This window comes from Hippocampus guttulatus, chromosome 15 (assembly GCF_054856545.1).
Source record: "Hippocampus guttulatus isolate MCC_2025c chromosome 15, RoL_Hgut_1.0, whole genome shotgun sequence".
Taxonomy (NCBI): Eukaryota; Metazoa; Chordata; class Actinopteri; order Syngnathiformes; family Syngnathidae; genus Hippocampus; species Hippocampus guttulatus.
Window position 1 is genome coordinate 8,863,471 of NC_141275.1, and position 27,855 is coordinate 8,891,325.

Here is a 27,855-nt window from a genome sequence, read left to right on the forward strand (position 1 = left end):
TATTTTTATCTGGGGATTAAAAAATATATATATACAGTATTTCTTGATTTACACCATGTTTTTTTAATAGTAGTGCCACAATTCTCAGTGAATCTGAATATATAAATACATATTTTATGCTCCCTTGATTTAATACACTTTGATTAATACACGCCGCACTTAGTGTGCTGTCACCCAGTGGCTGACAATGGAATTGCGACACAGGTATAAAATTTGTGCGAACATAAAGTTAAGCATATTTCAATTGACCAACCCCCACCCTATCAATTTTTATACATTCCCAAAATAACCTGGACATTTCCTGCCATTTTTTCTACTAATTCGCCTGTAAATGTAATAACAATGCATCATGCATCATTCAAAAGATCCGTTTTTAAATAGTCAATAGGAAAAGTGTGAACTTGTTATGACTTTTCTCGGCGATAAAACCCAACGAAGGTTGACCGTGAACAAAAACGCGTTGCCTTCACGGCTTATTCAGCGTCGATCAAATTGCTCTGACATCATCCCTGTAGTACATCTCTCAGCCAGCAGAAAGTCAGGACAGGTTGTATTCTAAACAAATTTGAGTTGTTTCAGAAAGCTGTCACAGTGGCGTTCAAACATTGAATCTCAGCAGAGCAACGAGTGGAACATAAACACCCGGAGAATGCTGGAACATTTCAGCTCGTCTATAAAAGTCTTGCTCCGTGACAACAATGCTTTGGATCAAAACGATGAAAATCTGGGAGACGTGGCCACTTTGAAGTGAAATCGTGAGCCTGTTCCCTGTGCCCTCAAGTTTAATACGTGAATGTAGAAGTACAGATACTTTGACTTTTGAGTTTTTCGAGACAGGAGCCATCATTCGACCAATTTTTTTGTTTTGTTTTTTTGCTTTAATTAATTGTGAAATCACCAAGTGATTTTGTGAATGTTAAATGTGTTCATCTCCATAGAAAAAGAAGTCAGAAAACTACAGTCATTCTTCACTAAAATGGATGTGGACCTCAAGTATTAGATTAGTACATTCATTGTATTTGTGTTATTACTCTGTTGCTATAAAATACAAAAGTGCAAAGTGCTACTTTCCTTATTAAAAATGTGTTTTGGGGAGGCCGGCGCCGATTCATGGCATTTCCATTCATTTCAATGGGGGAAAGAAAAACATCTTCACTGCGAGGTGTGTGTGTGTGTTTTCAGATTTGTCGAGCTGGCTCTCATTTTACAATTCTGGTTCAAGTTCTGTTCCAGATTCGAGGTTAAGTAGCTATCCAGCTGCAGGAAAGATGACTTTACAAATGTCTTTCATAGTGACGACAGATGAATGTTGTCCGTGCTGGGCCTCCAGTAGGCCACCAACCAGCTCGGGGGCACAGGAGTGTCTGAAAGCTGAGGGATGAGTACATGGTGATGTCTCAAGTTGCCAATTTGTGTGAGCGCTCGCGCGCATGTGCGTGTGTGTATCCAAAGTGGGGCCATCCAATACGGGATAAAATTAGGCCACGGCGTCCTTATATTGCTGACAGAGCGGTGGTGGCCAAAAAAAGCCTGCGGCGGTGCAAAGCCAACAAGAGGGAAAGAGAGGAGAGCAGGACCGCCGCCGACATGGCCAGCAAATGTAAGGAAACGAATGGTGGCACTCTTAAGTTAGTTAAGAGTCACGCTGTCAGTCAATCGGCCTGTCAGGTGCATGTGGAAATGGGAACTGATTTATTTGGTCTGTGCAGGAAGCTGCGAGAGCCCACGCTGGTACGACGAGAAAAGTCAGGGAACGGGAGAAAGCTTGATAGATTTTTCTTGTTGAAGAAGTGTTGTGTGTGTGTGTGTGAGTGTGAATCCACTGAACAAATTTGTTTTCAATGTTGTATCATAGTATGGTGGATGTTAGGGTCTCTCCTGTCCTGAAAGATGTGAATATAAATGAGGTGTCATTTTGGAACTCTCCCCTTCAGTTATGATGTTGTCAGTGAAACTTGTTACATTTTTTTCTTGAACTATTGCCTCTGTGTCATACCGTTTATTTCACGTTTAGCATTGCTAAAATGAACGGCTACGTCTATAAACCACTTTATTGAGCACATAACCCAATTTTGGTGTAGCTGTACATCATTGCGGAAAGGCACTTAAGAGAATGAATGTATTTTTTCCCCCTCTCTTAAAGCGGTTTATATCCATTTTATGAAACAAAATATCAAAGATCTCGATGTATCCAATAATTTCCCTTTTCACCGAGTGCGGCAGAAAGTCTTAATGTGATGACAAATTATGCGCTTGTGTTGTTATGACAGACTTTAGACAGTCTGAAATGAAATGTGTGTAGTGTTTAGGTCACCTTTGATATTTATGTACTTCATATTTTAAAGCGGGGATTACAGCCAATTTAATTCTTTGAATTATGGATCACTTGAAATAATCCCGAAATGACTAGAGATCAGTTCACATGAAGTTAATCATTACAGAATGCATATGTTGTGTTTGTAGTGATGGACCTGGTTTACTGGAAGAGCACGAGCAGGACCGGAGTGGTGTTCACGGGCTTGGTGGTGTGTCTGGCCAGTCTGTTCCAGCTGAGCGCCATCACTGTCCTCTCTCACATTTGTTTGGGCGTCATGTGCGTCACCTTCCCGCTGCGCCTCCTCTACAAGCTGCTGGAGCTGCTGCGCTGGAACCCTGGGCTGCATCCTTTCCAGTGAGTCCATTCACGTTGCTTTGATTCGGCCGGCAGATAGAGGGAGGTACATTAATGAAAAGTTCACTTTGGATTGATAGTTTCTCACACACTTACGCTTTAAACACTGAATGTGAAGGCAGGTTAGAAACGGTGTTGGTATTTCACAGATGAGCGTGGGCTGGCGGAACTGAGAGAGGGAGGTTTGCATCGTTGTGGGGGTGATCACAGCCAACCTTGATTATCCAAGTTATCCATCCATTTTTACGTAGAATGATCAGAGTTATGAGTCCTCATCGACTGACATTGCATTTTGGCCTCTTTTTGCAATTTCTTTGTTCGTGGGTTAGATTGGACAAACGGCGCGTAGCATTTTGTGATGTCAGCTTTCTGATGTTGGCTCACAAAGCTCTGTTCAAATTCATACCGGAGTTGCGCAGCATGCCGCATTACCGAGCCTCTTGCCCAAAGTCTGGAGGATTGGGTCAGTATGGCTGGAAATGTGTTGAAGGGGTTATAGTTCAGCGCTCTCAGATTTTTCCACACCACAGGGTGCAGACTTTATTTTATTGGGTTGACTGTTAATTTATTAGGTATTTGTCCATGTCCATACTTTTATCCAATTTTATTCAAATTGTGATGTATATAAATGTGTATGCAGGTCATATCTGGACTATGACAGTTCACTGACAGACAAGGGGACGGTGATGCTAGTGGAAGAGGTGGTGCTTCTAATAGCGTTCGCCGTCACAGAGCTCAAGCGTCTTCTTTTCATTGACAACGTTTTTGATTCACTCAAGGTTAGACGATGGGATGTTTGAAAGCAAAATATTGCTCAGCACTTACTGATTTGGTTCTAATTGCATTTTGAAGGCTTTTTTTTCTTCTCCCAGTTTGTTTTGCTGCTGTACCTGCTGACCTATGTCGGCGTTCTCACTGCTGGACTGACTCTGGTCATAACTGGTGAGTTCAGAAAATTCCCCGTGGCTCTGTAATCAACACTCACAAATAACATGAAAATTGACCATGACAGAAGTATGGTAGATTCGTGATTTGATACGTCAGCCTCACAGTTCATGGTTCAGATCTTGGACCTTGAATTAGCATATTTTCCCCTTACTGTATTGAAAAGCATCTTCCAGGCGTGGTTCTCGGTTCCTATTTGACCAGATAACACAACTGTTATCTGCGAGTCTTTCTTTCAACTTGTCCGATTGTTGACTTTAACGTAAATATTTTTGTGTGTATGTGTGTGTTACAGCTGTCATTGCTCTTTTCTCCTTTCCTCTGCTCTACAAAAAACAGCAGGTAAGATTTCGAGCATACCGGTATGTATCTTATTGGAAAAATACTCATCATCGGCCACAACATTAGGTACACCGGCACAACTGAACAACCTCCACTGCAAGAGCTGTATCACTGCAATCACATTAAGAAACAACCATGCATCCATTTTTTATGCTGGTTGTCCCCTTTAAAGTGAGCTGAAGAGGTACCCGGATATGCATATATGCAAACTCCTCTAAGGGGGGCAGACATTCTAACCACTAGCCTGTCATCCTGCCCAATATAAACTTATGACAATATCTTTTTTGTTTTGTTTTGTTTTTTTTATTAAGGGAAGAGTTTTTTTGATGCAGCTCTTGTCTTGAAAAGTAGGTCGTGCAGGTCGACTGTATCTAATATTGTGACCAAGCAGTGTAGAAATATGCTCTAAATGTGCACTACGTGTGATGATGCCAGGTGAGGATAAGGAGGATTGTCAGAACTTGCAAAGCTTTTGAGAAGAAAATTAAAACTTGGTAAGTAATGTTGTTACAAAATTGCCACATCCCTACAGATTAATTGTCACGTACACAGTAACTGATATACGCCACCGTGTGGTGCTGTATCTTGTGTCAGGTGCCACGCGGTGCATGATGCAGTCAAGTCGCCCCGTGTACCTGGCGCCACCTCGAAACCCGCCCCCACGCCACCCTCGAAACAGAAAGTGAATGCAAAGTAAAGAGCGCACGCGGGATGTTTCGATTTGACAAAATGACCGTGGCGCTGGTGGTGACGCATCCTACGTAAGTCCACCATGACGTCGGTTTTAAAGCACCGTCTAATCGATGTTGACAGCTGAAACAAAGCTGCTATTCATTAGGAGGGAATGTGTGATGAGAGAAGAATTTTATTCAGCAAGATACTTTGTGTGGGAAAACTGATTCACACATCCACTTCAGTCAGGGACAGCATGCATTTTTAGTGGTAACAGGTCTATTTTTACATCACCACAAGCACTGTGTTCCTGTCGAGATGCAAAATGAAGCTTTTTTTTTTTTTAACTGCGGATATAATTTTAGTAAAACTGACATGAACCTCACCTGCCACTCATGTTTCATATGACTATTTAGTTTTGTGCTAAAATTGTAGTCCTTTAAAAGTAGTGTGGGACTTGCCACCCCAAAATATATTTTCAAAAGGAAACACAAGCAAAAGCAAACAATTTACAAACAATCCCATCAATAAATTTAGCTTCATTTTTATAGAATAATGGCACTATAAATGACTATATACAAAACATCTGCAGAACCACCACGGCCATTCACATGAGAATTTTGTGCTCTGTTAATGAACTATTTGTAAATACAGTAGTGCCTTGAGAAACAAGTTGAAGGCTTTCTGTGACCACACTCAAAACTCCAGTCACTCGTAATCGCAAATCACCTTTCCTTATTCTATTAAATAGAAATACCATTGATTCGTTCCTGTCCCCTCCCAAAAAATGTAATTCTGTAATATTGTGGTTTGAACAAAATAATTAAATAGAATTACAGGAAAAAGTTATTGTAACACCTTGAATCAATTGAATGGCCATTGTCCTGATGCCAGCCTTGCCCACCTGGGGGCAGTATAGGGCAAACAAATGGATATAATGTACATGGACGTCTGTACATCGCAAACATTTTCGCTAATCTCAACTCCTAGCAGAGGATAAAGAATATATGACAAAGTACTGTTCTTCTGAATGTCTACATTTGTTGCTGCACCATTTCCATTCAATGATCATGCTCAAAGGGTTATAAACGTGTTTTCCATTATGCATTACGATTAAGCTAGCCGACTAAAGGCTAAACTATGTGATTGTTTTGAACTATTGTGTAATTTGCTTTTTTTTCTCCTTGTAATGTGTGCTTTGCTACATAACTGGTGATGAAGACAGAAAACAAATAAGATCAATTCTGCTAAAGTTGTGCAGGTAGAAGTTAATTGTCAGAATAATGCACATTTAAAATAGCATCAACTTGTAAATTGTCGCGCAAGTGGAGGGCCAAACTACAAAAGTGATTTTCTCTTCAGCTGTGCCTTGCTTTATTGATGAATATGTTGCTTTCCTGAAAAAGAACTCTCCTATAACATTGATGAGCTCATGCTGTACTCAAACTAAAATGTCTTAATGAGCTACAATGAAAAAAAAAAAGGCAGGGTGCCGTTACTTTTATAGAAAATGAAAATGAAAGAAAATATGGAGTCTCTTTCCTTTTTTCACTCTTCTGGGTATACTTTCTACAAGATGTTATTGTGTGTGCGGGAATCTTTGTCCATCCACTCAGAAAAACATCTGTGAGGTCACTGACGTTGGGTAGGTAATTTAAATTATGTTCTAATTCATAGGTGTCAAACTCAGGTCCTGGAGGGCCGTTGTCCTGCATGTTTTCCAAGTCTCCCTGTTGCAACACACCTGATTCAAATGAACAGGTTCAATGTCAGGCTTCTGCAGAGCTTGCTGATGATCTGATCATTTGAATCGGGTGCGTTGCAACAGAGAGAGATGGAAAACATGCAGGACAGCGGTCCTCCAGGACCCGAGTTTGACACCTATGTTCTAATTCATTCACAAGGTCTCAACGATGTTTTTTGACACTCGCGTATCTGCATTATTTCATTGTGGCTGGGAAATATAATTTGTTGGAATTGTGAACTTCACACCCTACATTTCACAGATAAAAGCCAAACAATCTCCGCTGTCTCAGCCGCAATGTCAGAAGTCTTTGTTTTGGGCACAACACAGACCCTTTGTATACAAGGCATTTATAAAAAATATAACTGACAGCAGTATCAGTATAAATGCTTTGTTCTTTTTGCCTTTTATTCATGTCCGTTGCCCTTCTTTCTCTAATAAAAAGCTACAAAATAGTGTAACACTGTCTTCGATTCTGTCTGACTTAATTTTGCTTACAATGGTTAAAAAAAGGCAAAACACGAGAGCCCCTTATAGTAGAGATTTCGGGATGGATTTTTAGATTCTCCTTTGATTAGGTTTCCTTTACAAACGTATACATACGCAAGAATCATTTTCGATTATGATTTGAAGTAACCATTTTTAACTGATGATTTTTGAATGATTTTTTTCCATTGGAAAAATCTTGAATGATGTGGATGTCAACAGAATAAATGGCAAAGAATAAATTGCAAAAAAAAAACCTTGCGCGATGAAATGTACCTGCTGTTGCAGTTCCTCCTAAAGCCACTGGATGCCGCTGTTGAAAAGTGTCAGTATGGGGGAGGGGGCGGGGTTAGGAGGAGCTGTGACGAGTCAGCTGCAAAGTGCACACACAAAAGGATGCCAAGAGTGACGGTCACGATCAGTACGAATGCAGCGCCATTATTAAAAAGTGCTTTTGGACTCTTCCACGTTTATACACGATGTTTCCATGCATAGGAATTCAATAATGTCACTCACAGAGCGTACAATGTGACTGTCATCGTGATAGTTGCTATACTACAGTGAGACATGTCGGTTGTTTAGGTAACTCTTTATTTAGACCCAACTATTTATACACATACAAAGTACATTTTCCACATGTCGCCTCCCAAAATTCCCACAGGCACACACCAACATCTTAAAAAGTCTTCCCAACAAAAGTGGAAACCGCTATAGCTGCAAAACTCCTTTTCATTTTCTTTTCCAGTAGCTGTAAAATGCTGTGGTTCTAATACTTTTGACCGTAAAGTGTTCCATTCTGACAAAAATAATTCTTGACATGATACAAGATATACATACATTGACTGCTCACCTCTGAACAGCTATTTCGGTAAAACATCTCTAGCACATTGCTAGCAAAGAGGCCTAGTTAAAAGAAATCTTCCAAAGATTTCTAATCAGTCAAAACATAGCTTGAGCATTTTTCCCCGGATGTATTCAAATGATATTTATCTGTGCTTCTTGGTCATACTAGATACCTATCTCATATCATTTCGTTATGCTATTGTCTAAAATGTAAAGAATGACCTCTAGAAAGCAAATTGTCTCATCGCAAACAGCACAAATATTAGCTTATCGTGGCTGTATTTCTATGAGGTCAAAGTGGCATATTTCCTATTTTTCAGCAGTATTGAAAGCAGCATAAGACAAGCTTAACCAGTGTTTCTGAACCACTGTTTCGAGACACGTGAGTGTGCCATGAGAGATAATCAGGTATGCCACAGGAAATAATTTTTAAAATTCATTTTGAATAAATGAAAATGAATATTTATTCACCCTGCCAGCGATGTACAATGACTTGCATAAAAATTAAATGCCCTTCCATTAGAAAGCCAAATGCACAATTAACTTGTGTATCCACCTGCTGCCATTCATAAAAAATGGCTAAACAGGCCAACAATTTACAGAGTCATTAAATTTGTGGGAAAATTGAGACGGGTGACGCCACTTAGTAACAAATTGTCTGATGATTTTTTTTAATCTTTGACTTGTGAGACTAAACTTGCGATACGAGCGCTCTATGGTCGCAGTCCCCTTAATGAGCAATAGCAACACTTTGGCAAATACTTCATAATTCTCCAGAATGTGGCTTCAAGCCGTCTAATGCCACTCCTAGTTTAGGTTTTTGTCAAGTCTAGTGTAAAACAAAGACAAATGCACTTTTCTTGATTAAAAAAAAAAACTATTTTGCAGCGCTATGACCCATGAAGCAGCAGACCGAAAACCAACGGTGCAATATAATCGTACACCTTCATATCCTTTATCTTTTGCATGGAATTACAGTTATTCGCTAGTGCTGTACTGAGTGAGCTGAGAGGGGCGTTAAGGCGTTATGAATCCCACTGGAATTCTGGGTAGAACGCACCCTGCTACAATACAATGTAGCAGCCATTCATAGAATTCAAATGTGATTCATAACAAAGCCTCGATGGAATACTGTAAACAGGTGGATTAGTCTTCTTAATCAGAATACTAGTGTTTACACTCGTGGGGCACATATAAGATTCGCAAAGATGCTTGATTTAACTGCTTTAAATGCCCTACAAGATGGCGAGTTTGGCCTATGACGCTCCCCGATCTGGACTGATGGCTGGGTGGACAAATGCAAGCTTGCTCAGAGGTTGACGGGGGGTCAAAGCGAGCGGCTGCGTCACATCACACGTAGTGTTCACGGTGGTTGATGTACACACGCTCCGTCCCGCTTTGATGACAAACCCACTCCAGGCGGGATGACTGCGTGGGGCTTAGTCTCCCCGGTAGTCCCCCCGCCGCCGCAGCCGCCACGAGGGGTCGCCGCCTCTCGGTAGCCTCGTACCTATGCTCGGCCCTGCGGTTCTGCATGTGGACGTCCACCAGAGATGTAGTTTCGCGTGGGCAAAGCGGCATCATTAACGTCACGGTGAGGGTGAGGAGGGGGGGAGCTTTACCTGACACAGCCAGGCCACCTGCGATGCATGGACACCCAAAGGAACAGCAGGCACTTGCTCCGAGTATGGAGGAGGAGGTTTGTGTGTCGGCGGAAGGTCAATCCTTCAGAGGATTAAATAAAGACATAATAGAAATATCCCTACAAGATTATTTCCTTCATCAGAGAATGCAGCATTTTGAAACACACAAAGGACAATAATCTGGTCTGAAACATGTCAACAGAGTTATCATTCTACCGATACGTGCGCAATTATTCCACGTTTCATTATTCTGCAATCATGATGACGGTGATTGTGATGAGGACGCCAAAGGCACTTAATATGAATACTGACCCCTTTATCGACATCGACTTTGCAACATGGAATGATTTTCGCTTTTAAGATTCCAGTTGATGCTGTACTATACACTTATGTGCGTGCGTGCGTGCGTGAGATGAAGGAGAGTGGCGAGGCCTGCCTGTGTTGTCCCACTGGGACATCCAGCCACAGTCACGCTTAAGATGCTAACTTCGTTACAGCACTGCAGGGTGCGCGGTTCCGCAGTGTCACTGGGCCGCACACTTTCCACCTGAATTGCTTTTTTAAATTTTTTTTTTTTTTTTTTTGGACAAAAATGTCTGCACTGCATGAATATGGATTACCGTTGAAAGGGGAAGTCAGGTCAAAAAAAATCTTTACACTAATATGTTCTATCCACCCCTACTAGTGTAAACACAGCATTCTGATTGATATTGCGTTTGCGGTATATGAATGAATCAATAAAATCCACCCGGTTTATCCATCTCAGGGGCGGCCATTTTCCCGTGTGCTGCCACTTCTTGTCGACTGAACATGACATTACAGTTCCTATAAAGGGCTCGGGGTAACGACCAATCACCAATCAGAGAGAGATGGATAAAACAAGGTGGATTTTGCGGCTTAATTCATTTTGATGTGTCATAGGTTGACTTGAATTGTATTTGGAAAGTAACATTATTTTGACTTGAGTTTATATGTTGTGGCCGTGCGGTGCGCAATTGTGACAGCCAATTTGACTTCATTTTTGTCCATGAAATTGTCAAGTTCATCCTGAATAAGATGCTTTGAAAGGCACTTTGAACACATACTATAAGCATTTGTATCGTTAAAAAGTTGTTTAAAAATATGACATACATATGCTCTTCAAAGGCTAATTTTGAACAACTCATATGCTTTGCTCTTCACTTTTGTAAAAGTGCGTTGTGACTTGGCAAAAATAGGGAAATGTGAGGTGGACGGATGAATTTGAATGAATTTTAAAATACGACTTTGCACCGCCATTTCTTTTCACAAAAACAACAAAAAAAAACTCACCATGATTACACCAGAGCGACAAAACTAAACGTTATTAGCTGTCACTTTCTCCTCCTTTTGTACAGAAGTACGCAAGGACACATGAACAAGGATAAATGAGGGGAATTAACCCGTGACCTTGCACAGGCGTTACAGTCCGCAGGTTACAAGTGAGAGCGGCGTCGTGGACTTCCAATACTAAACGGAAGCTTATTGTAATTCATCAAAACAAGTCCTCGGGCACTTAAAGCAGCCTCAGGGTTGAGTGTTTTAACATGTTTTCACAAAATAAGACAAAGGGCTATCTGTTCACAGTTCTTTGGCGCCCCGGCGGTGAAAGAGAACCCGCTGACAGGCCTCAGCCAAGACTCAAGGGGAATCATTTTTCGTCAGTCATTTTTGTGTGTGTGTGTGCGTTTGTTTCGAGTTGAGTCAGATTTCTTTGACTTACACTTTGTCCGAAAAGGCCGCCGGCGGGGCCTTGCGGGTCGTGACTAGGACGATGATGAAGACGGTGATGAGGAAGAGGGCGAGGACCGCGCCGATCACCGCCCCGGCGACGGCGATGGAGTTTGACCTTTCGGCCCGAGACTGTTCTAGGAGAAGAAAGACACTTTTGAGTGGTCACAAGCGCGACCTGCAGATGTGGACAAGATGATGCCATAACCACAGCAGTAAAAGCTATTCACTATGCCGACCACCATTGTGATACATCACGACAGGACAGGCGCTCTGTTTCACACTAAAAAGTTGTTTGGAATATTTCAACTATCAACACGGGAGGGGTACAACATTCGTAACAACTGTCAGTATGACGCGGAGCACAAAGTACAGCCACCAATGAGTATCTTTCCGACAGTCAATCAAAACTGAGGACCATTAACTTGTAAATATAATTTATGAGAATGATCCCTTGCTGGTGAACGCATACCTACAATCAATTATGGCAATTCAGTTCGTGGTTTTAGCCCCCCTCCAACCCATTAATACCTTCTTACGGCACATTGAACAAATCGCATGGACTACCGGAGTGAAAATAAGTTCATTAAACGACAATTTCTTGCATTAGTGACCCTTCCGGTGTTTCTTTGACCATGTTTTGCTCAGCGCCATCACACCCTCCCTCCATTGTGTGTGTAGATCTTAAATACTCTTGTAATGTCTGCTGAATTAGCTTTGTCGGACCATATGCTGGCATACGCACCACGTCGTCCCTACCCCCCCGAAGGGATTAAGGTTTAACGCCGATTAAGATGCATTCATGTCACAGGCCAAACCGGCTGGGCCCAGCAGGTCTGTGTACAAATGGGAGTATGACACACACAGCCCACAAGGCTGACGGAGGACGAAAGGTGACAGAAGCAAAAGTACACCGGCAAGGGTCAATTACAGTTGATGTAGCTGCTGAGGTCGGGGGTGGGATCAATAATGCACTGCAATGAATCTTAAATACCACTTCCATCATGACGCATACAGACAAGTGTGGACTTTGGAGCTTCCTCATCCCCACGCGCCCTTCATCTCGTCCTCTACCCCTCCGCCATAGATGCCTCGCCCTGACGGCGGCTGAACTACGACATGGGCCGCGCCGCTTGATCGGCGAACGCCTTTAAAAAAAAAAAAAGGCAGGTAGTCACTCTTCCCGCCGTAATGAATGGTGACTGACCTTCACTGCGTGGCAGAGAAAGAAGAGCAGCAGCAGCTGCCGTTGGGGTCAAAAGGTCATTCTTGATTTATCTGAAACAAATGTGGTTTGGGCTTTCCTTTCATTTTGAAGATTTAAATAAGAAAAGTATTGTACTAGCTTGGGATGTACTTTTCTTTCTCTAGGAAGCTCCATTTTTTTAGTTTTGTTTTAAACTCACAGTCACCCAATGTCAAGTGAAAAAAAAAAAAGTTTGGGTACGATATAATGAATTCTTATGATGAATTTCTACGAATTGTCTTCATTCAATCTCAACGGGATGTGCAGAGTGCCCGTGAAGAAGACATCAAAGCTGGCCGATGTCATGGAGTCAGATGATGAATTAAAGAAGAGAAGCAAGGGTGATGACAGGGCAGTCCCAAGCATCCTCAATAGCAGGGTCAAGGGTCACACTACTGCCCTGAGGGAGCCCATGCCGCCGCCGCCGCCGCCGTTAGTGGGAAAGCGTCACCGTTTCAAGGTAAAAATCGCCATTTCATTTTTCCAGCTCAAAGACGTGGACCATTTAATCCCACCTCACTCCGAGAGGCTTTCGGCATCCTTCTTTGTCCGTCGTGAAAAGTAACCTTGGAAACAGGCACGTTTCAATCAAATGCTAATTCCAAGCTCTTGTTGGCAAGTACGCCAAAAAGTCGAACATCGCGATTGTGGAGTTGCTTCAACGGGACGCTGTGTTTTAAGGCCACGAATGACAACAACAGTCGTGACCTTTGCATTGCAAAGTCATGAGAGCTGTCATCGTTTCACGGACAAGCACAAGAAAGTCAAGGTCAGACCCACGTGGCGGCGGCCATCGTGCAGGAAAGGGTAATGGGACATTCCCGGTCTCGGCGTGTCACAGCTTCGTGCACCCCCGGCATTCCCCCAATCCTCCTCCCTCGATTTTGTGGCCAGGTAATGGGAAGAGAAGCAGCCCCAGATGAGCTTGTTGCCATGGGGACAGTCAATGGGCTGGAGCGTGGGACTCGGGGCCAGACAAACACTCAGCGTTTAATTTTACCAACTGCTAGACAGTAGGGGAGAGACACGTGTGTGTGGGTTGAAGTTACAAAAAGGAGAAATAGAAGGTACATGAGGCCTTTTTGTGCTGAATCCAAAAGGAAATTGTGACAATAGAAATCCAAATTGCAGCGGAGAACAAATGGCCATATTGCAGCTAACGACAATAAGCGTAATCCCACATAATACCGAGACTACACGGTAATGAAGATGAAGCGAGGAAGCATGACATCATCGGCAGCGTCCCAGATGTGCATACTGGATCTGAAGGAGCGAGAGGGAAGCAGGGGAGGGCTGATGGAGCGGAGCGGGGGGGTGGGTGGTCTTATGCAGCATTCGGGAGCCAGAGATGATGTCATTTATTGAAGCACAAAGAGCCCAAGACGAGAAAAAAGAACTCACGTGTGCTAAGGTGCTTTATTGAGATAAAGTATCTGAGGGAGGGGGGGGGGGGGGGGAAGGAACAACAAATCAATGTTTCACTGACATAAAATATATTTTTCTTTCCATTAACTTACATTCCTGTTGAATACTGTCCACATATTTATGTACAAAAAGAAAAAGGAAACTACTCACAGTGTTTGTTTACTGTGGTACTACCTGTGAACCAGAGACAACTCATTTACAACCAAAGTTTGTGTTTTAGTGACGATAGCGGGTTTGGAATACTCTGGTGTTTACGGTGGATATATGGCACTGACGACAGTAAATGGCACCGGGCATCGACGGGGAAACTACAGATATGGAAACAAACATCTTCTAAGGCACTAGTTCATTTATCAAGGTGTCTCGTAGCTTAGCTCAAGCAAACTGGATGAAGTCAGGTATGAGGGCTGCAAAAAAAAAAAAAAAAATCGATTGGTCAAGTTTCCGCCTTAGTGCATAGAAGCAAAGCAAAAAAAAAAAAAAAAGGAGAGGATTAAGCAGCCATGCTTCCTGTTACCTGCAAGGATGTTTGCCTGGACACTGAGGTGGCCACAATGCTTATTTTGTCACCCGAACCATGAAAATGTCACGTCAGGCCTGTTCTATCTTTGCCAGCGCTCAATGCGGCTGCAGTTTGGAGATACACATGAAATTGTATTCTCAAGCCATCTTGCCCACCCAGAGAGACAAATGTTGCCTGCGGAGCAATTTCATATCTTCCTGACACCAACTTGTGTCCAAAGCAAATTCAAAATCTTTCCTACCAAAAAGACATAAAAAACCCCAGAGTACACGCTTGGCGGCGGTAGCCACAAAAGATGGCACTCTTTAGACTGTACAAACACTGGAGATAAACGTGACAATATGGCCGTGAAAGATATACAGTATATCTCTATATATTTTTTTTTTAAACACAAGGAGCATGTGTCTCTAGTATTTCACATTCGAAACGACATGGTTTGCACTGGCCAACATGCCACTACCACGATGGCTGCCTAATCACGGCACGACAGTCACACCCGGACTAATAAGAACATCAATTGAACTAAACGTCCACCGGACGACTACCGTTAAAGTGGCTAAGGTGTCTTTCCATTTCAAGCTACGGGACCCTGTGAGAAGCTAATATATGCTACGACTTCATTGTCATCTAGTGTTTTCTACACGCCGTTGTCTTATTTCTACACACGAGCAAATATTTGGCCTCTGAGCACATAAAAGATGACAAAAGCTACCGTTTATAAACACTACTGTGTGCAAGGAGGAGATTGTCCGATCTCCTCCATCCCGTCTGGTAAGTGCACGTGCCACAATACTTTACATCACAGAGAGATCCTGAAATGATATCCTGACATTTGAGAAGACTAAAACAAATCTGGTCCCCAAAACCAAAATCCAGGATAATCCAGCATGGCGCACGCGTCAAAACAAAGATGAAGAACGAGTGAACCAAATGTCATCGCCCGCTTTTGCATACAAACCACGTGGTGGGCCCCGGTTAAAACTCAAGATTTGTCCGGATATCATAATCATCAAAACTATACCTGCGATGATGACAACAATCTGAGGAGAAGTGATGAACACAGCTACTGGAGCACAAGTGCCACAGACAAGCATTTAATTGACACCGCTACAGATTAGTGGACCCATTAGTAGCGATAGTGGCACTGCTGTGTAACTTAATACCGTACTCCGGTCTGTGTTGGCGGCCTTGTTACTGACAACCCCCCGGTGGATACATTGGCCCTGTGCCAGAGTGCAAACTGTCCAATCGTCATGGTCAACTAAAAAGAGGGCCCAACTCAAGGAGGCGAAATAGCGGATCATGGCGGGTCCTTTCATCACTTTTACAAATGGAGACTTCATGTCTGATGGTGGAAGGGACCTGGCTTCCTTTCTCAACTTTCCTAAGCACAACAGTAGGAGAGGTCCATCCCAGAACATTAACTCAAGTTAGCAAGGCCTCAAGTTAATTGGGAAGAGGGGTGGGGGGATTATGGCAAAAGGCAGTGCAATTAATTTGACCGATAAATGGGAGGTTAGGACCAGTAACCATCTGAAGAGCCGAGACTCATCGCAGGATGGACGTCAGTTAGCTTCTGGTCGGCCATTTCATCTCAGTGTAGCGTATTCAGAGGTCACAAGTCTAAAGCGGATCGGTGTGTGCAATGTGAGAAAGCAAGGCCACCGGGGCTTCCTCACCTGACAACATTAGCCACTGGACAAAAACTGGCGGTCCAGGGAGCGCACATACATTATCACACAACCACGAGGCTCATTCACATCGTGAGCCTCTCTCAAGTGTCTTCCAGGGTGCAAAGGTATTCGAAGAAGAGAAGTCAAGTGTTTTCGGATTTAGTAAAGTGGTGATCGGGACGCCAGGACCAGGGAGCTGGTCAAACGTACCACTCCCTGCGAGAGATGACCGAGCCGTCTTTGTGAGAGACGTAATCGCCCCCCGGGCCGCTATCGTAGCTGTTGTTTGGCACGTAGGGGGAGCCGTTCCTTGCAGGTTTGGGAGAGTGCGCGTATCGGGGCCTCCTGGGCTGCTGCTGTGGACTACAATACTCCGTTTGTCCCTGCTGGGGATTCTGCTGGTTGCTGTGGTGACCGCCCTCCCTCATGGCCCGCGTGTAGCCGTTAGACGGGTATTCATCTCCGTTGTAGCTGCAATGGCGCTTAAGCTCGCGGCCGCCCCACTCCTCTCTGTCGTTGTCCTGATGGCGGTGGGAGCCGCCACCGGCTTTGGGGGCGTGGAGCTCGTGCTGATTGCCGGGGGCTTTCTGGAGATCGCCGGGGCCCGGGTACTGTTTGGCGCAGTAGTCCCCGTGCAAGGTCTGCTGTTTCCGCAGGTAGCACACGCCGGCCAGACACAGCAGCAGCAGCAGGAACAAGGCCCCGCCCACTGCCCCACCCACTACGGTGCCCAGGTTACTCTCAGGTAGCGCTTCAAGAGTAGTGGAGTTGAGATGAACGTGGTGCTTATCGTCCACTAGGGTGGAGGAGGAACCAGAGAGGACAGGAGCAGTAATGGTGGAAGGCATGGTGGGAGGATCTAATAGGGAGTAGAGGGGGCGGGGGGGATGAACACACAGACAAGTACAATGTCAGTGCAACTACATTAGACTACAGCAGTGATTCCCAACCACTCTGCCATGGCACAGTGTGACGTGAGAGATCATCAGGTACAGTGGTGCGGGAAATTAGCCAATTTCACTTAATTGCTGCAAAAGGTATTTTTGATTTAATGCAAATGATAGTTTGCAATAATAATCTGTCAGCGACACCAGCGATTGATTGATTGATTGATTGATTTCTTCAACCAGATGGTATGACATATGGCGTCCTTCAAGTAAATCATCTTTGCGATTGTGCTCAAATGAACAGCTGCAGATTACACACAATAAGTTCATTTCGATGTAAATTGAGATGAGGTCTTTTTTTTTTTTTCTAGTCGATACACGTTACCATATTTTTGTTTGCTGTTGGGTGTGGAGAGATTTTCCCAAACGGAAAATATGTGCCTTGGCTCAATTGACGTTGGGAAACACTGTACTACAGGAGGGTTTGGTTGACAGAACTATTGAACACACTCGACTACAGTCAGCATTCTCAAGGAGTCAATGCCAATGGACAAGGTGTGGGTGAACTTGGTTTAGATTGTTAAAAACCCTGTCAAGTGGGCCAGGGAGTCTTCAGTTTATCTCGACGTAAGCACACAAAGCGTAGGCGTAGCTAGCTAGCTAAATGCATGTCACGGTTGCACCAGATAACTGCTGATGCAAACCAAGCGGTCAAGTTCTTATATAACGGGAGAGGGGAGACCCATGTCGTGGCCCAGGTGAGTCCCTGGCCACTGGCAACAATCAGGACAACTGGTGAAAAATGGTTTAACACTGCACTACAGTCTTGACATACATTTTCCACAACTATTCAAACACGTATCATGTATTTAGACATAAATCTCTGAATTCACTTTACGGGGTCTTAAAAGCTTGAGATGAGATGTGATGGTTGGACATGGACGTTATATCGTGATGACAGCTAAAAGAAAGATCTATGAAGCGCGCCAAGGTTATAAAACGCAGCGCCACAAGGCAAAAGTTTTCTTGTGTCGCTATGTTAAGACCAGAGTTTAAGAAATCTGGAAAAAAAAAAACTTTGGGTCACAAAGGACAACGATTCGAGCCATTACAAATTAGTGGGTGGTTTGCAGCGCTTGATAAATTGTATTTTGTCTATTAGTCATCCCAGGGATGTTTGCCTCTATCTATTTGAGGACTCTTGCACAGACTCTCATCATTATTCATAACAAAGGAAGCCACAATTATCTACTTCTCCTATCTTCTGGGGCTGCGTATTCGAGTTGACCGTTTGATGCTAGTGTCAGCCAAAGACGAGCTAGCTAGCGCGTGCGGCGTCACCTGCCAGTCAGGTTTGATGTTTTGAATTACATTTGTGGTTCACCATCTCTCGTGTAAAAAAAATACATCAGATGCATGGTAAGATTTGATTGGGTCATGTACACGGTCAAAAAGACTTAATTGTACACTTATACGGCCATTAGGAATGTTATTCAAAATAATATTTGGACAAAAACAAAATAGTACGAATTAGGTATATGATATCTGAACTATTTCCAGCCTTGTGTTTAGATATCAGGTACACAAAACGAATAAATGCGATCAAGCACAACACTAAAGTTAATGAACATTCCATTTTTAGTTCACTTGCAATTTTAATCCATGTTTATATTATGCCCTCACGGCTACTTGGTGACAGCAGCAACAAATTACATCAGTTTCAGTGCGGGAGGGCTAAAATATTTGCGGAGTGTTCTGTATTCTGGAACTGCTCTGCATTTCTAGCATATTTACAGCGTTGCTGTAACTGTTTAGACACTGAGCTCACATCCAATCCATTATCCAATTTCCTGCTAAATTCACATACGCTGAGCTAATGATTGTTGGGCTGGCAACATCAAGCCACTGCCCTAACGTCTTGCGATGTTAATTGAATAAGTGTAAAAGGATCGGGATGGAGGACCACAAAAACGAAAGAGTGAACTAAAGAGAGAATGAGAGATGGAGAAACTCAAGTAATGAGAACTGTCGAGAAGCCAAAGTGGTGCCAGACAGGATCAGAGACGGACGGACATACACACACTTCTGATTGGATAAAGCCACAAACCCGGAGGTCTCGTCATCTTTATGTGGAGGAATGGAATACATTCAAGGAAGGCGGTCAATTCATGCGAGCCCACTGACAGACAGACAATAAGGAGTAAAGCAAGCTCGCAACACATGTCATCGAGCGAACGCCTGCGCAGCCCCTCTCATAAGAAAATGGAATATGTATGATCAATAATATATAAGAGTTGAAAAGAACGAGTTCATGTTTTATGAAAGGGAGAGATCATCCCACTCAGGCTGAAGACTTTTGCCTCTTCCCATGTGGCACAAAATACACACAAGACACATTTCAAGGCCATGCTAAGAAGAGAAAACGTAAAAACGGCAGGCGGAGGACGACTTGACTAGGTACTCAGGGGCCAAGAACGTGCTATATGAACATCTGGGGTGTTAATGTTTATCATCAGCAAGCAATTATGGGTCAAGTATGAGAAGTGCCCATACATGCCGGTGAATGTGAATGCCCTGGGAGGCTGCCAGCAGCTGGTGCGCATCGGACAGGAGTGAGGCAGAGTCACATTTCAGCTAAAAGCACAGCGTCCCCACAAAAGCGATGCATTCGATGATGCGTGCGGCATGCATTGCGCATCCTCAGGCAAATGGGAGCCAGACGCGTTCCGGTGTGCGAACGCCGCGCTCACCTTGTATGAGAATGCGAACGTCCCGACTGCGGAGGTTGATGTCATTGGCAAACTCACACCTGTACACGCCCGAATCGTTCCTCTGGAGAGGACGGAGGAAAAGCAGTGTGCTGTTGAGGATTTCGACGCCTTCTGGCATCTCACCGTCCAGCCTGGAACAAAGAAACAACGGGAACATTCCGATCAACATGTCGGTCGTCTCAAAGTACCGATGCGGAACAGACTTTTCCACTAGACAAGTGAAGCAAACATCATCACTGCTCATCTACAACCTGACGCTCATCCCTCAGAACTTTGTAGAGTAATGGACACTTTTTGTGAGTTCATTTGTAAAGCTGGCGGCACGAAAGCGCCAAGTCAACAATGACGAGAAGATCCTGACTATTGCATGAGCGCATGCGAGGACAGAGTGATCCACGTGACTCCGCAAGAACTCAGAAATGTTATTCCACTGGACAAAAGCATTCCATTACATCTCCATTTCACAACAACAAAATATCCAAAGAGCGGCCACAACACAAGGACCACTTGCACATTCTGGATTCATCAATCATGATTCAGATGGACTGCAACCACAATAAATAGTTTTAATTTAATACCTCTCTTACAGCATTCATCAAATTTGAGCGCCATTTTGGAAAGGCAGATTTGTTTATTTTTTTTTAAATAGTTCTGGTAATTGCATCGCTTTAGACTGCACAAATGGTGAGGCCAGTCAGCGTACGAAAATACACCCACCTGATCCATCTGAAATGATGAGCTGGCGGGTTTGCATTGGCTTTGCACATCATTTGAACACGGTCCCGGCCCACATACCAGTCTCCATCGTATCCCACCACAGAGATTTCAGGAGCAACTGTCGCAAAGAAACAAAGCTGATGAACCGATGGCAACATCACGACACGCAAGAACGAATGTTGTGGGTAAACCTATGCCGAAGAAATAGGAGTCCAAATAGATGCACCTACACTGTACATTCAACTGGTAGGGGACCCTGAAGTCATTCAGCAGAGCCGGGTGGCGGACAACGCAGGCGAGCGTGTGGCCCTGGATGTGACGGGTGGGCTGCCAGAGGTAGCGCACTTGTGTTGTCGTGGTTCCGTTGACGTCGTCGAAAAGCTGCACTTCCGACTGGCCGAAAAGGTTGGACTCCCAGGACACCTCGGCGGGGGGGCGGGCCCGCTCGGCAATGCAAGTGGCCACCACGGTCTCGTTGCTCCCGTCGATTAGCGCGGTCGAGCCGGCAGACACGTAAACCTTTGGCTCCACTTACGACAACAGAGAAGAAGAGGCATTCAAGTGGACGGAATCAAAACACTGTCGACGACAGGTCACAATGAAACATGACGTTTTATATATGTACATATGCTTTAAATGCTTACCGAGCACGCTGACAGTCGTGGAGGCTTGAGTGTTTCCGAGTGGGAATGTCGCCACTTTACAAGTGTACATGCCCATGTCCGCAAAACCCACATTCTCCAGTACGATGGTGGCATCGTGGGAGGAGGGTGAGCGGAAATACAAGCGATGGATGAACTCCGGGGAAATGGAGATGCCGTAGTGCGGGTTGTAGACGGCCACCGTGACAGAGCCGGTAGGCAAACGCCGCTCCCAAGAGCTCTGGGTGAGAGTTAGGTTGGTCGCCACGTCCACCCGGCACTCTAACGTCAGGTTCTTCCCCAGCACGGCGCTCACACTGGGGGGCACGACCACCTGACTGGCCAACAACCCTGCCACAGACATACGTATGCAAAAATGAATGTCCCGAATACAGAAGCCGTTGCTAACTCACTCATCTCTACCAATGAAGTTGTCTTCAAAAATCGGCCTAAAAAAAAAAAAATAGAAACATGAAAAGTTGACAGTTGCACAGCCAATAAGTATTTTCCGCACTATGAGGCGCCTCGGAGTATAAGGCGCACCTTCAGTGAATGGCCTATTTTAAAACTGTTTTCATATATAGGGCGCACCGCATAGAATAGAAGCTACAATCGTGGCGGCGGTTGCATTATGCAGCCACCAGATGGAGCTACGCTCAAGGCAATACAATACAGATTTATTCATGTAGCGCCTTCGAAACCGCAACAAAGCGCTTTACAGAACATTGAAATTATTATGTGCAAGAAATCAGAATATTGATCCATAGCTAGGGCGCATCGGATTTATAAGGCGCACGGTCGGCTTTTAAGAAAATTGAATGCTTTTAGGTGCGCCCTACAGTGTGGAAAATACGGTATGTACATTTCCAACAAAAATGTTTCTTCCACTTGAAAAAGAAAGTGCTCAAATTGTGTTCTTTACATCCTTTCTCATTTTTTCCCTCGCAACACTGAAAGAGCCGAGCACTGACTGCGTTTAAAAAATAAAAATAAAAAATCCAGTGGCCTGGGATGCAAATGTATTTTGTTTGACGCCCCCAGCCAAACAAAAGAGAAACAATATAGGTCATACTAGTACTTTTGCTCAAACTACATTGAGGAATATTTATGGAGTTGCTTCTAATGTGTCATAGCTCCTCAAGCGCAGCGCGATGAGACATTTGTGGCGATAAGACGGGATTCAAAGCATGATAGCATCACAGCGGGCGTCAAGCATTTAAACAAATAAAACACAGATGACAGTGGGAGCGCTCATTTGATGAATCTGTTTAATCTGCAGCTTCCCTCCACCCAGACGGAGCGCATGAAAGCAGTCCCTTCTCGGCACGTCCTCTTTTCGAACAAACCCGTGGTCTTTTCTGTCACAATCGTGACACCGCTCAAAAGCCGAAAGCTCATCTTTTTAAGGAAAGGCAAAAAAAAAAAAAGGGATACGACAAGATCCCAGTGAAGGCGGCGGAGGCGAGGGTACATGTCGATATGGCCATGACATCACCGCTCAGAGAGAGAGAAAGAGGAAAAAAAAGTGCAAGGAAAGACGACTGAGAGGGATGCTGTCGTCAAGATTCCAGTTAAGAGAAAACAGATGAATGACGTCACAGCTTCATGAAAGAAAATTTGAAAATGTGTCCCTAAAACCTTGGACCACATCACTAATTGCAACAAACTGCCAACGCGGATAACATCACGACTAATCAGAACCTGCTGTGCTGCTCGGCAACTGAGCCCAAAACACTATTCCATTGTTGTTTTGCCAAAATCAGCTCCATCTCCGGCCAAACTCCCTCTCGAAAGAACGCGTCCTCAAATATTGGTGGACCGACTACGTGAAACGGCTATTGAGCAATTATTTTGTGGCTACTAATTGATTTTTCTTTTGCACAATAGCCGCGAGGCGCACGAAATAATGACAGGCACAGGCACTTTTATTTTTTTTTTTTTGCCCTCTGTAAAATTTAGCACTACAAGGAGAGTGAAGCCGTTCTGAATGAAGAGTGACAGGGTCGCGGCAATGTCGGTTCACTTAGTGGGGCTAATTACTTTGTAGTCGCCTCAAACAAGGCGTCCACAATTTCACACACTGGCACACAAAAGTGAAATTCAATACCAAGTACATCACGACACATGCCCATAGGCAGTAATTCAACTGGAAACCCCTGGCACTCATCAAATTGTACATGTGCAAACATATTTTCACTTGAGGGCATAGATATCACCAATTGGCAACCATCCTGGAAAAGAATAATTATGTCAGGCTGAGACCTCAGAAGAAATATGATGCTCCTCTCGCAGCACAGTCAGTCACCACTGGATGCATCCAGAAATGCTTAAAACGTCTTGTGAATTTGTCCCAAGAGACGCATGACAGCATTTTAAGGGCCCAAGCCAAAGCGATGTGATGCGATGTCTGCTGCTTGAATTAAACTTGTCAATGTTTTAAAAGCCGGGGCAGCAGTTTTTCCATTTTATGGAGTGGCTTTTATTAAGCATAACTTTTGTTGTATTTGTTACAACTGGCTGTTGACATTTACTGGATCAATAATTCTAAATGTACTCGAAATAACAGCATTTTTGGAAGATGCCGTTTCACAAGCGTGTGAAGGCATTGCAGCCTTAAATTATCCGCGCCATCAACAATTGACTCACAGGGTCCACTAGTTGGATTGGAAACTACAGATATTCATATTTTTAGTCCCCAGTTTAAATATGGGACCATTTGGTGAAAGACAAAGCTAATGTTACACATCCTGCCGTGAATTGGGTTCATTAAAATGTCGATCCTTGGGTGGTCCGTCCCTTTAATAGCATTTGTAGCTAAATGTTCAAATCGCCAAACTCGACTCCCGACGGCCACTGCCCCGCTACTGAAAGCGTTAAAGTGATTTCTCCACTTGCCGTTTCAATACAGGCAAAATAATAATGTCAGACAACAAGGTACAAGGAAAGGAAGCAGCATTTCTCCGCTTCTGAATTCGTAATGACTGAGGTATAGCGACGGTGTTCAATTTTTTATTGGTGACATGACAACCTTACATAAGCGTGTCCTCGTTTTTCCTCCGACTGAGAATAAAAAGTGACGAGAATAGGGGGCAGAGTGTATTTGATCATATATGCAGCCTAGCTTGACGTAACAGGAAGCACGTACTTTGCGTGCTTTCAGGGGCGTCTTAAAGAAGCTTCTTGGTGTGCAAATGTGACACAATCTGTCCCCTTCACACTCAGTAAAATAAAAATAAAAAAACAACAGATTATCGATATCCTAGCATCAAGGACACAGCGCCCCCCGGGGACTGTGAGGCTGGTTCTCACTTTCGACAATAATGCCTTTACATGCACCACTTTCAGATGGGTGACAACTAACACAAAGCATGCGAGTAGAAGAGCTTGAGAGAGCTTTTCCAAGGATTCCCTGGATCCATACTAGAATCTTGAACCGACCCCCCCCCCCCCCCCAAAATGGGTTTTCCCCTTTTATGTGGTTTGATGTCAGAGACACTTTGGGTGGGATCATGCGATTCATCTCCTTTTGAACACGAATGTTCTCTATAGAGAAGGCATTGGCAGTTACTTCAAGTTAGTCCATCAAGCATGTGTAAGTGGTAGCAGGAGTATAAATATGTATGTCTTGGCAGAGGCCGGCGAGTCTCGCTTAAAGTGGGAATCAGAGCAGAAAATAGATGGTGTTAGGGTGGAGGTTGCAGCGGTGCTTGGGCAGAGCAGGACAGAGTACAGCTGAATCATCATTTGCAGTCTAGACTTATTCAACTCACAAATCAAGTTTTTGTACAAGCGGTCCGGCTTTCACAGTGGTACAAATGCGTCCGGTGCTAAGAAATCAATCAAAGCGAAGCACTCTCACAAGCGTTTCTTGAAAGACGTTAAGCAGTCTTGAGGCACTATTTCAAAAGGTCGTAGATTGAAGGGGAGGGGGGGCAGTTAAAGGCACAATTGTAAATGTTGCATATTTGCTTGATACAATTTTGCAACTTAGGCACTGAAAGGGTTAAGCCATCTGTCCATTCCTGAAAATGCGTTTGTAAGCGAGCCATTTAGCACTTCGGCCTCACTGTTGTCTAACATTCAGGCTGAACAATCTAATCAGCCCGAAACAGAAGTTTCTCAGCCAATTAGGGCGGAACAATTTTGGAAAATATTCTAATTGTGCCCCCCACCCCTTTCAATATTGAGATTATGATTTAATACGCGATACTTTTTTTTTTAACATAAATTATTATTTGGTAAATCTAAACAGTTTCTCATGCAGTAATCTATCCATAAGTATTGTTTTCTGTTGCCGTCTTATATTTATTTATTTTTTGCTCATGAAATTTTCACAACAGTTTTTCTTTGGTTCTGAAGATCTGAAAAAACGTGTGAATCAAAACTGAGAAGTGACAAAATTGGCATGTGTCACCGTTTAGCATACCATAGTATGTTAAACAGTGACTGGCCATGGTCGGTGTTTGGCTAAGTGGTCAACGTGGGGGCAGGGCAGTGTTTGTGTTGGGCGATGACACATACCACACCACTACTTAAATTGACACAAGCACAATTAACGCTTGGTGATGAAATCCTGCGTCCACCAGATAATGCACAGGACTGTGGCGGCCTGCGTCGGCAAGACCCTGCCCACTGGTTGTCAATCTTACGAAAGCTGGGCTCACTCTTGGGCCAGCAGTTTGTGAGGCATGATGAGGGCTGGCACATTGCGCAAGACAGATTTACCCCGAAAACAAGCCCATTTCACCATAACAAGAAATTGTAATAAAAATTCCTCATCGTTAGCCGAAGAAAAGAACACTATAAACTGTTTTAAAATGCATAACAAAAATAAATAGATAACACAAGTTATTACTTATCAGTCAGTGAAAGTTAAAAGTTAGATGCACACAATGAACCACCTTGATGCCAGAAGTACAATTTAAAAAAAAAATCACCTGGAGTTCGTACTTTGCAACCTACACCCAACTAGCACCCCCAGCCCCCTTCCTTCACGCTGCACGTTACAGAGCAAACCAGTAGCTGAATTAGAATATCTGTCATTTTCTGCACTGTCAGTTTGAAATAATGTCTTGTTTTTGTATAATAAAGGGATGGAAATTTGGTTTTTTTAAAATTCTGGTTTGTCAATTATTCGAAAACAAATTTGATAGGTTAATCACTTTTAAAATAATCATTAGTGGGTGGCCTGAAAATGCAAAAATATGCAGCTCAAATCATCTTTTCATATTCAAATGAATGGAAATTCCATGAATCTATTCTTGTTGTGAAGGGAGATGAGTTGATTGAGTTGAGTTTGTGGCCAACATGAGTTGAGCTTTTATCTACTAGTATACTCAATGATGGATATAGGTTAATTGTACTTTCCGGCATCTAGTGTCAGACGATTGAACTGTTCTTCCTGTCACTCTACATTAGAGGTGTCAAACTCATTTTTGTCGCAGGCCACATTGAAGTGACCGGTTTCTTCAGAGGGCCGTTATGACTCTGAAGGCATTTAAAGAAGCCAAAAATAATGGTTGAGTCAATGATTGTTTAAGTTAATGTAATGAGGGGTTTGGTAACAGGAAAAATGCTTACAATACCTCTCTTATTGATTACATATGAGAAGTTGAAATGTTGGTCCAGATTTTAGCAACCATGGTAGAAGTTGACATGTTTTATTTGCTTTCGCGGGCCACATAAAATGATGTGGCGGGCTGGATCTGGCCCCCGGGCCTCGAGTTTGATAGTATGCTCGACATCACTGGCATGGAGTGATGAACAAATGGATTGCATTATTTGTGGTAACTAGATAACTTTCTGACCAATCAAGTCAAATTGGATAATTTCCCAGACACACCTGATGATCTCTCACACACCGTCGTATCCACAGTGGTTGGGGATCACTGTTCAATACCTGTGCAAACACCTGGAAATTGCTGAAAATGTTTCTCCCTGGTTACAGATTGATCTTCCGATGGACAAATCAAGTTGTTTTCAGTCTGTTGCGGGAATTGGCGTTAACGTCCCGGTACTTTAGAAAGAGGGTTGACTATACATACCCTAGAAACACGCTGCGTTGACAGAGAATGTCCAGGCGTTAATATGGCTGCCATTGAATCAGCAGGGTGGCTATATGTACAATTTCTTTGCATCTTTTCCTCGGCGGTTCCTATGGAGTGTTACTATGGAAGCTTCGGGTCGGAGCACGATCAGATGTGGTGGTACTGGCTTGAAACACGCCGAAACGGCGATGCAAGTCAACTTGCAGCCAAGTTTTCTCTGAGCTATTTCTTTGCGAGGCAGTTGCTAAAAACGCAAGAGTCCAATAAATAATATTTTTTTAATTAAAAAGAAATGAAAGAAATCCTCACTTTCAGCCCACGAGGGACGCGAGCTTTATTAACTTGGTTGCTGAACGTGCGCGATAGTTGATTCCTCAACAACTTATCTTTTCAAGTGTTGGTAAAACACAACGAAAAAAATCCCACTCACCTGTCATATGGAACAAAAGGTGAAACAATGCGATCTTGCCATAGCGTCCGAGATAAGTTCGGTCAGAAAAGGATGCCATTGTTGCTTCTTTTTTTTTTTTTTTACATCAAGGGGACAATTGCAACAGGACACGACAGCTGCGCACCAATTTGATGGTATGCACTGAGTGCACAGTGGAACCTCCTCAGCAACAACTCAGAGTGCATGCGGACCGTACCATCCTCGCCACATATAGCAGGGGGAACATCAACTCACCTGCCGATGAATTGAATGGCATTTAATTGTGGGTCCAAAACTAATTTTACCCTTGGAGGAGTGAACCATTATTATTCACATTACGTCATCTCTTTTAAAAAACCAATATCAATTGATTAATCAAGTCACTTTAATCGTTTCTGTC

The 27,855-nt window shown here is 43.6% G+C and overlaps 2 protein-coding genes across 3 annotated transcripts; one reads left to right on the top strand and one right to left on the bottom strand.

Moving 5' to 3' along the window:
- The first annotated feature begins 1,587 nt into the window (after nucleotides 1-1,587).
- rtn2b (reticulon 2b) lies at nucleotides 1,588-4,655 on the top strand. The gene is made up of 7 exons (XM_086131462.1): nucleotides 1,588-1,600; nucleotides 2,464-2,671; nucleotides 3,312-3,450; nucleotides 3,544-3,613; nucleotides 3,912-3,958; nucleotides 4,394-4,452; nucleotides 4,553-4,655. The coding sequence occupies exons 1-7, from the start codon at nucleotides 1,588-1,590 to the stop codon at nucleotides 4,653-4,655; spliced, it is 639 nt and encodes a 212-aa protein (XP_085987588.1).
- Nucleotides 4,656-7,432: 2,777 nt separating this feature from the next.
- nectin3b (nectin cell adhesion molecule 3b) lies at nucleotides 7,433-27,599 on the bottom strand. 2 transcript variants are annotated; one of them, XM_086131784.1, is made up of 8 exons: nucleotides 27,456-27,599; nucleotides 20,982-21,329; nucleotides 20,568-20,867; nucleotides 20,338-20,455; nucleotides 19,600-19,751; nucleotides 11,088-11,232; nucleotides 9,326-9,428; nucleotides 7,433-9,233 (listed from the first exon to the last, which is right to left on the bottom strand). In XM_086131784.1, the coding sequence occupies exons 1-8, from the start codon at nucleotides 27,532-27,534 to the stop codon at nucleotides 9,054-9,056; spliced, it is 1,425 nt and encodes a 474-aa protein (XP_085987910.1). In that variant the 5' UTR covers nucleotides 27,535-27,599; the 3' UTR covers nucleotides 7,433-9,053. The 2 variants fall into 2 exon arrangements, with proteins under 2 accessions (XP_085987910.1, XP_085987909.1); XM_086131783.1 differs by lacking the exons at nucleotides 7,433-9,233; nucleotides 9,326-9,428; nucleotides 11,088-11,232 and adding an exon at nucleotides 13,744-16,821.
- Nucleotides 27,600-27,855: the final 256 nt, after the last annotated feature.

What these genes read in the sequence shown, in the direction of transcription:
- nectin3b (XM_086131783.1), bottom strand. Translation starts at nt 27,534, where the DNA reads ATGGCATCCTTTTCTGACCGAACTTATCTCGGACGCTATGGCAAGATC. An exon ending in CATCATTTCAGATGGATCAG is followed by an intron (nt 19,752 to 20,337) that starts GTGGGTGTATTT and finishes TCTTTGTTCCAG; the next exon opens with GCTGGACGGTGAGATGCCAG. An exon ending in CGTTCGCATTCTCATACAAG is followed by an intron (nt 16,822 to 19,599) that starts GTGAGCGCGGCG and finishes ACTCCCTATTAG; the next exon opens with ATCCTCCCACCATGCCTTCC.
- rtn2b (XM_086131462.1), top strand. An exon ending in CCTGGGCTGCATCCTTTCCA is followed by an intron (nt 2,672 to 3,311) that starts GTGAGTCCATTC and finishes ATGTGTATGCAG; the next exon opens with GTCATATCTGGACTATGACA. An exon ending in ACGTTTTTGATTCACTCAAG is followed by an intron (nt 3,451 to 3,543) that starts GTTAGACGATGG and finishes TTCTTCTCCCAG; the next exon opens with TTTGTTTTGCTGCTGTACCT.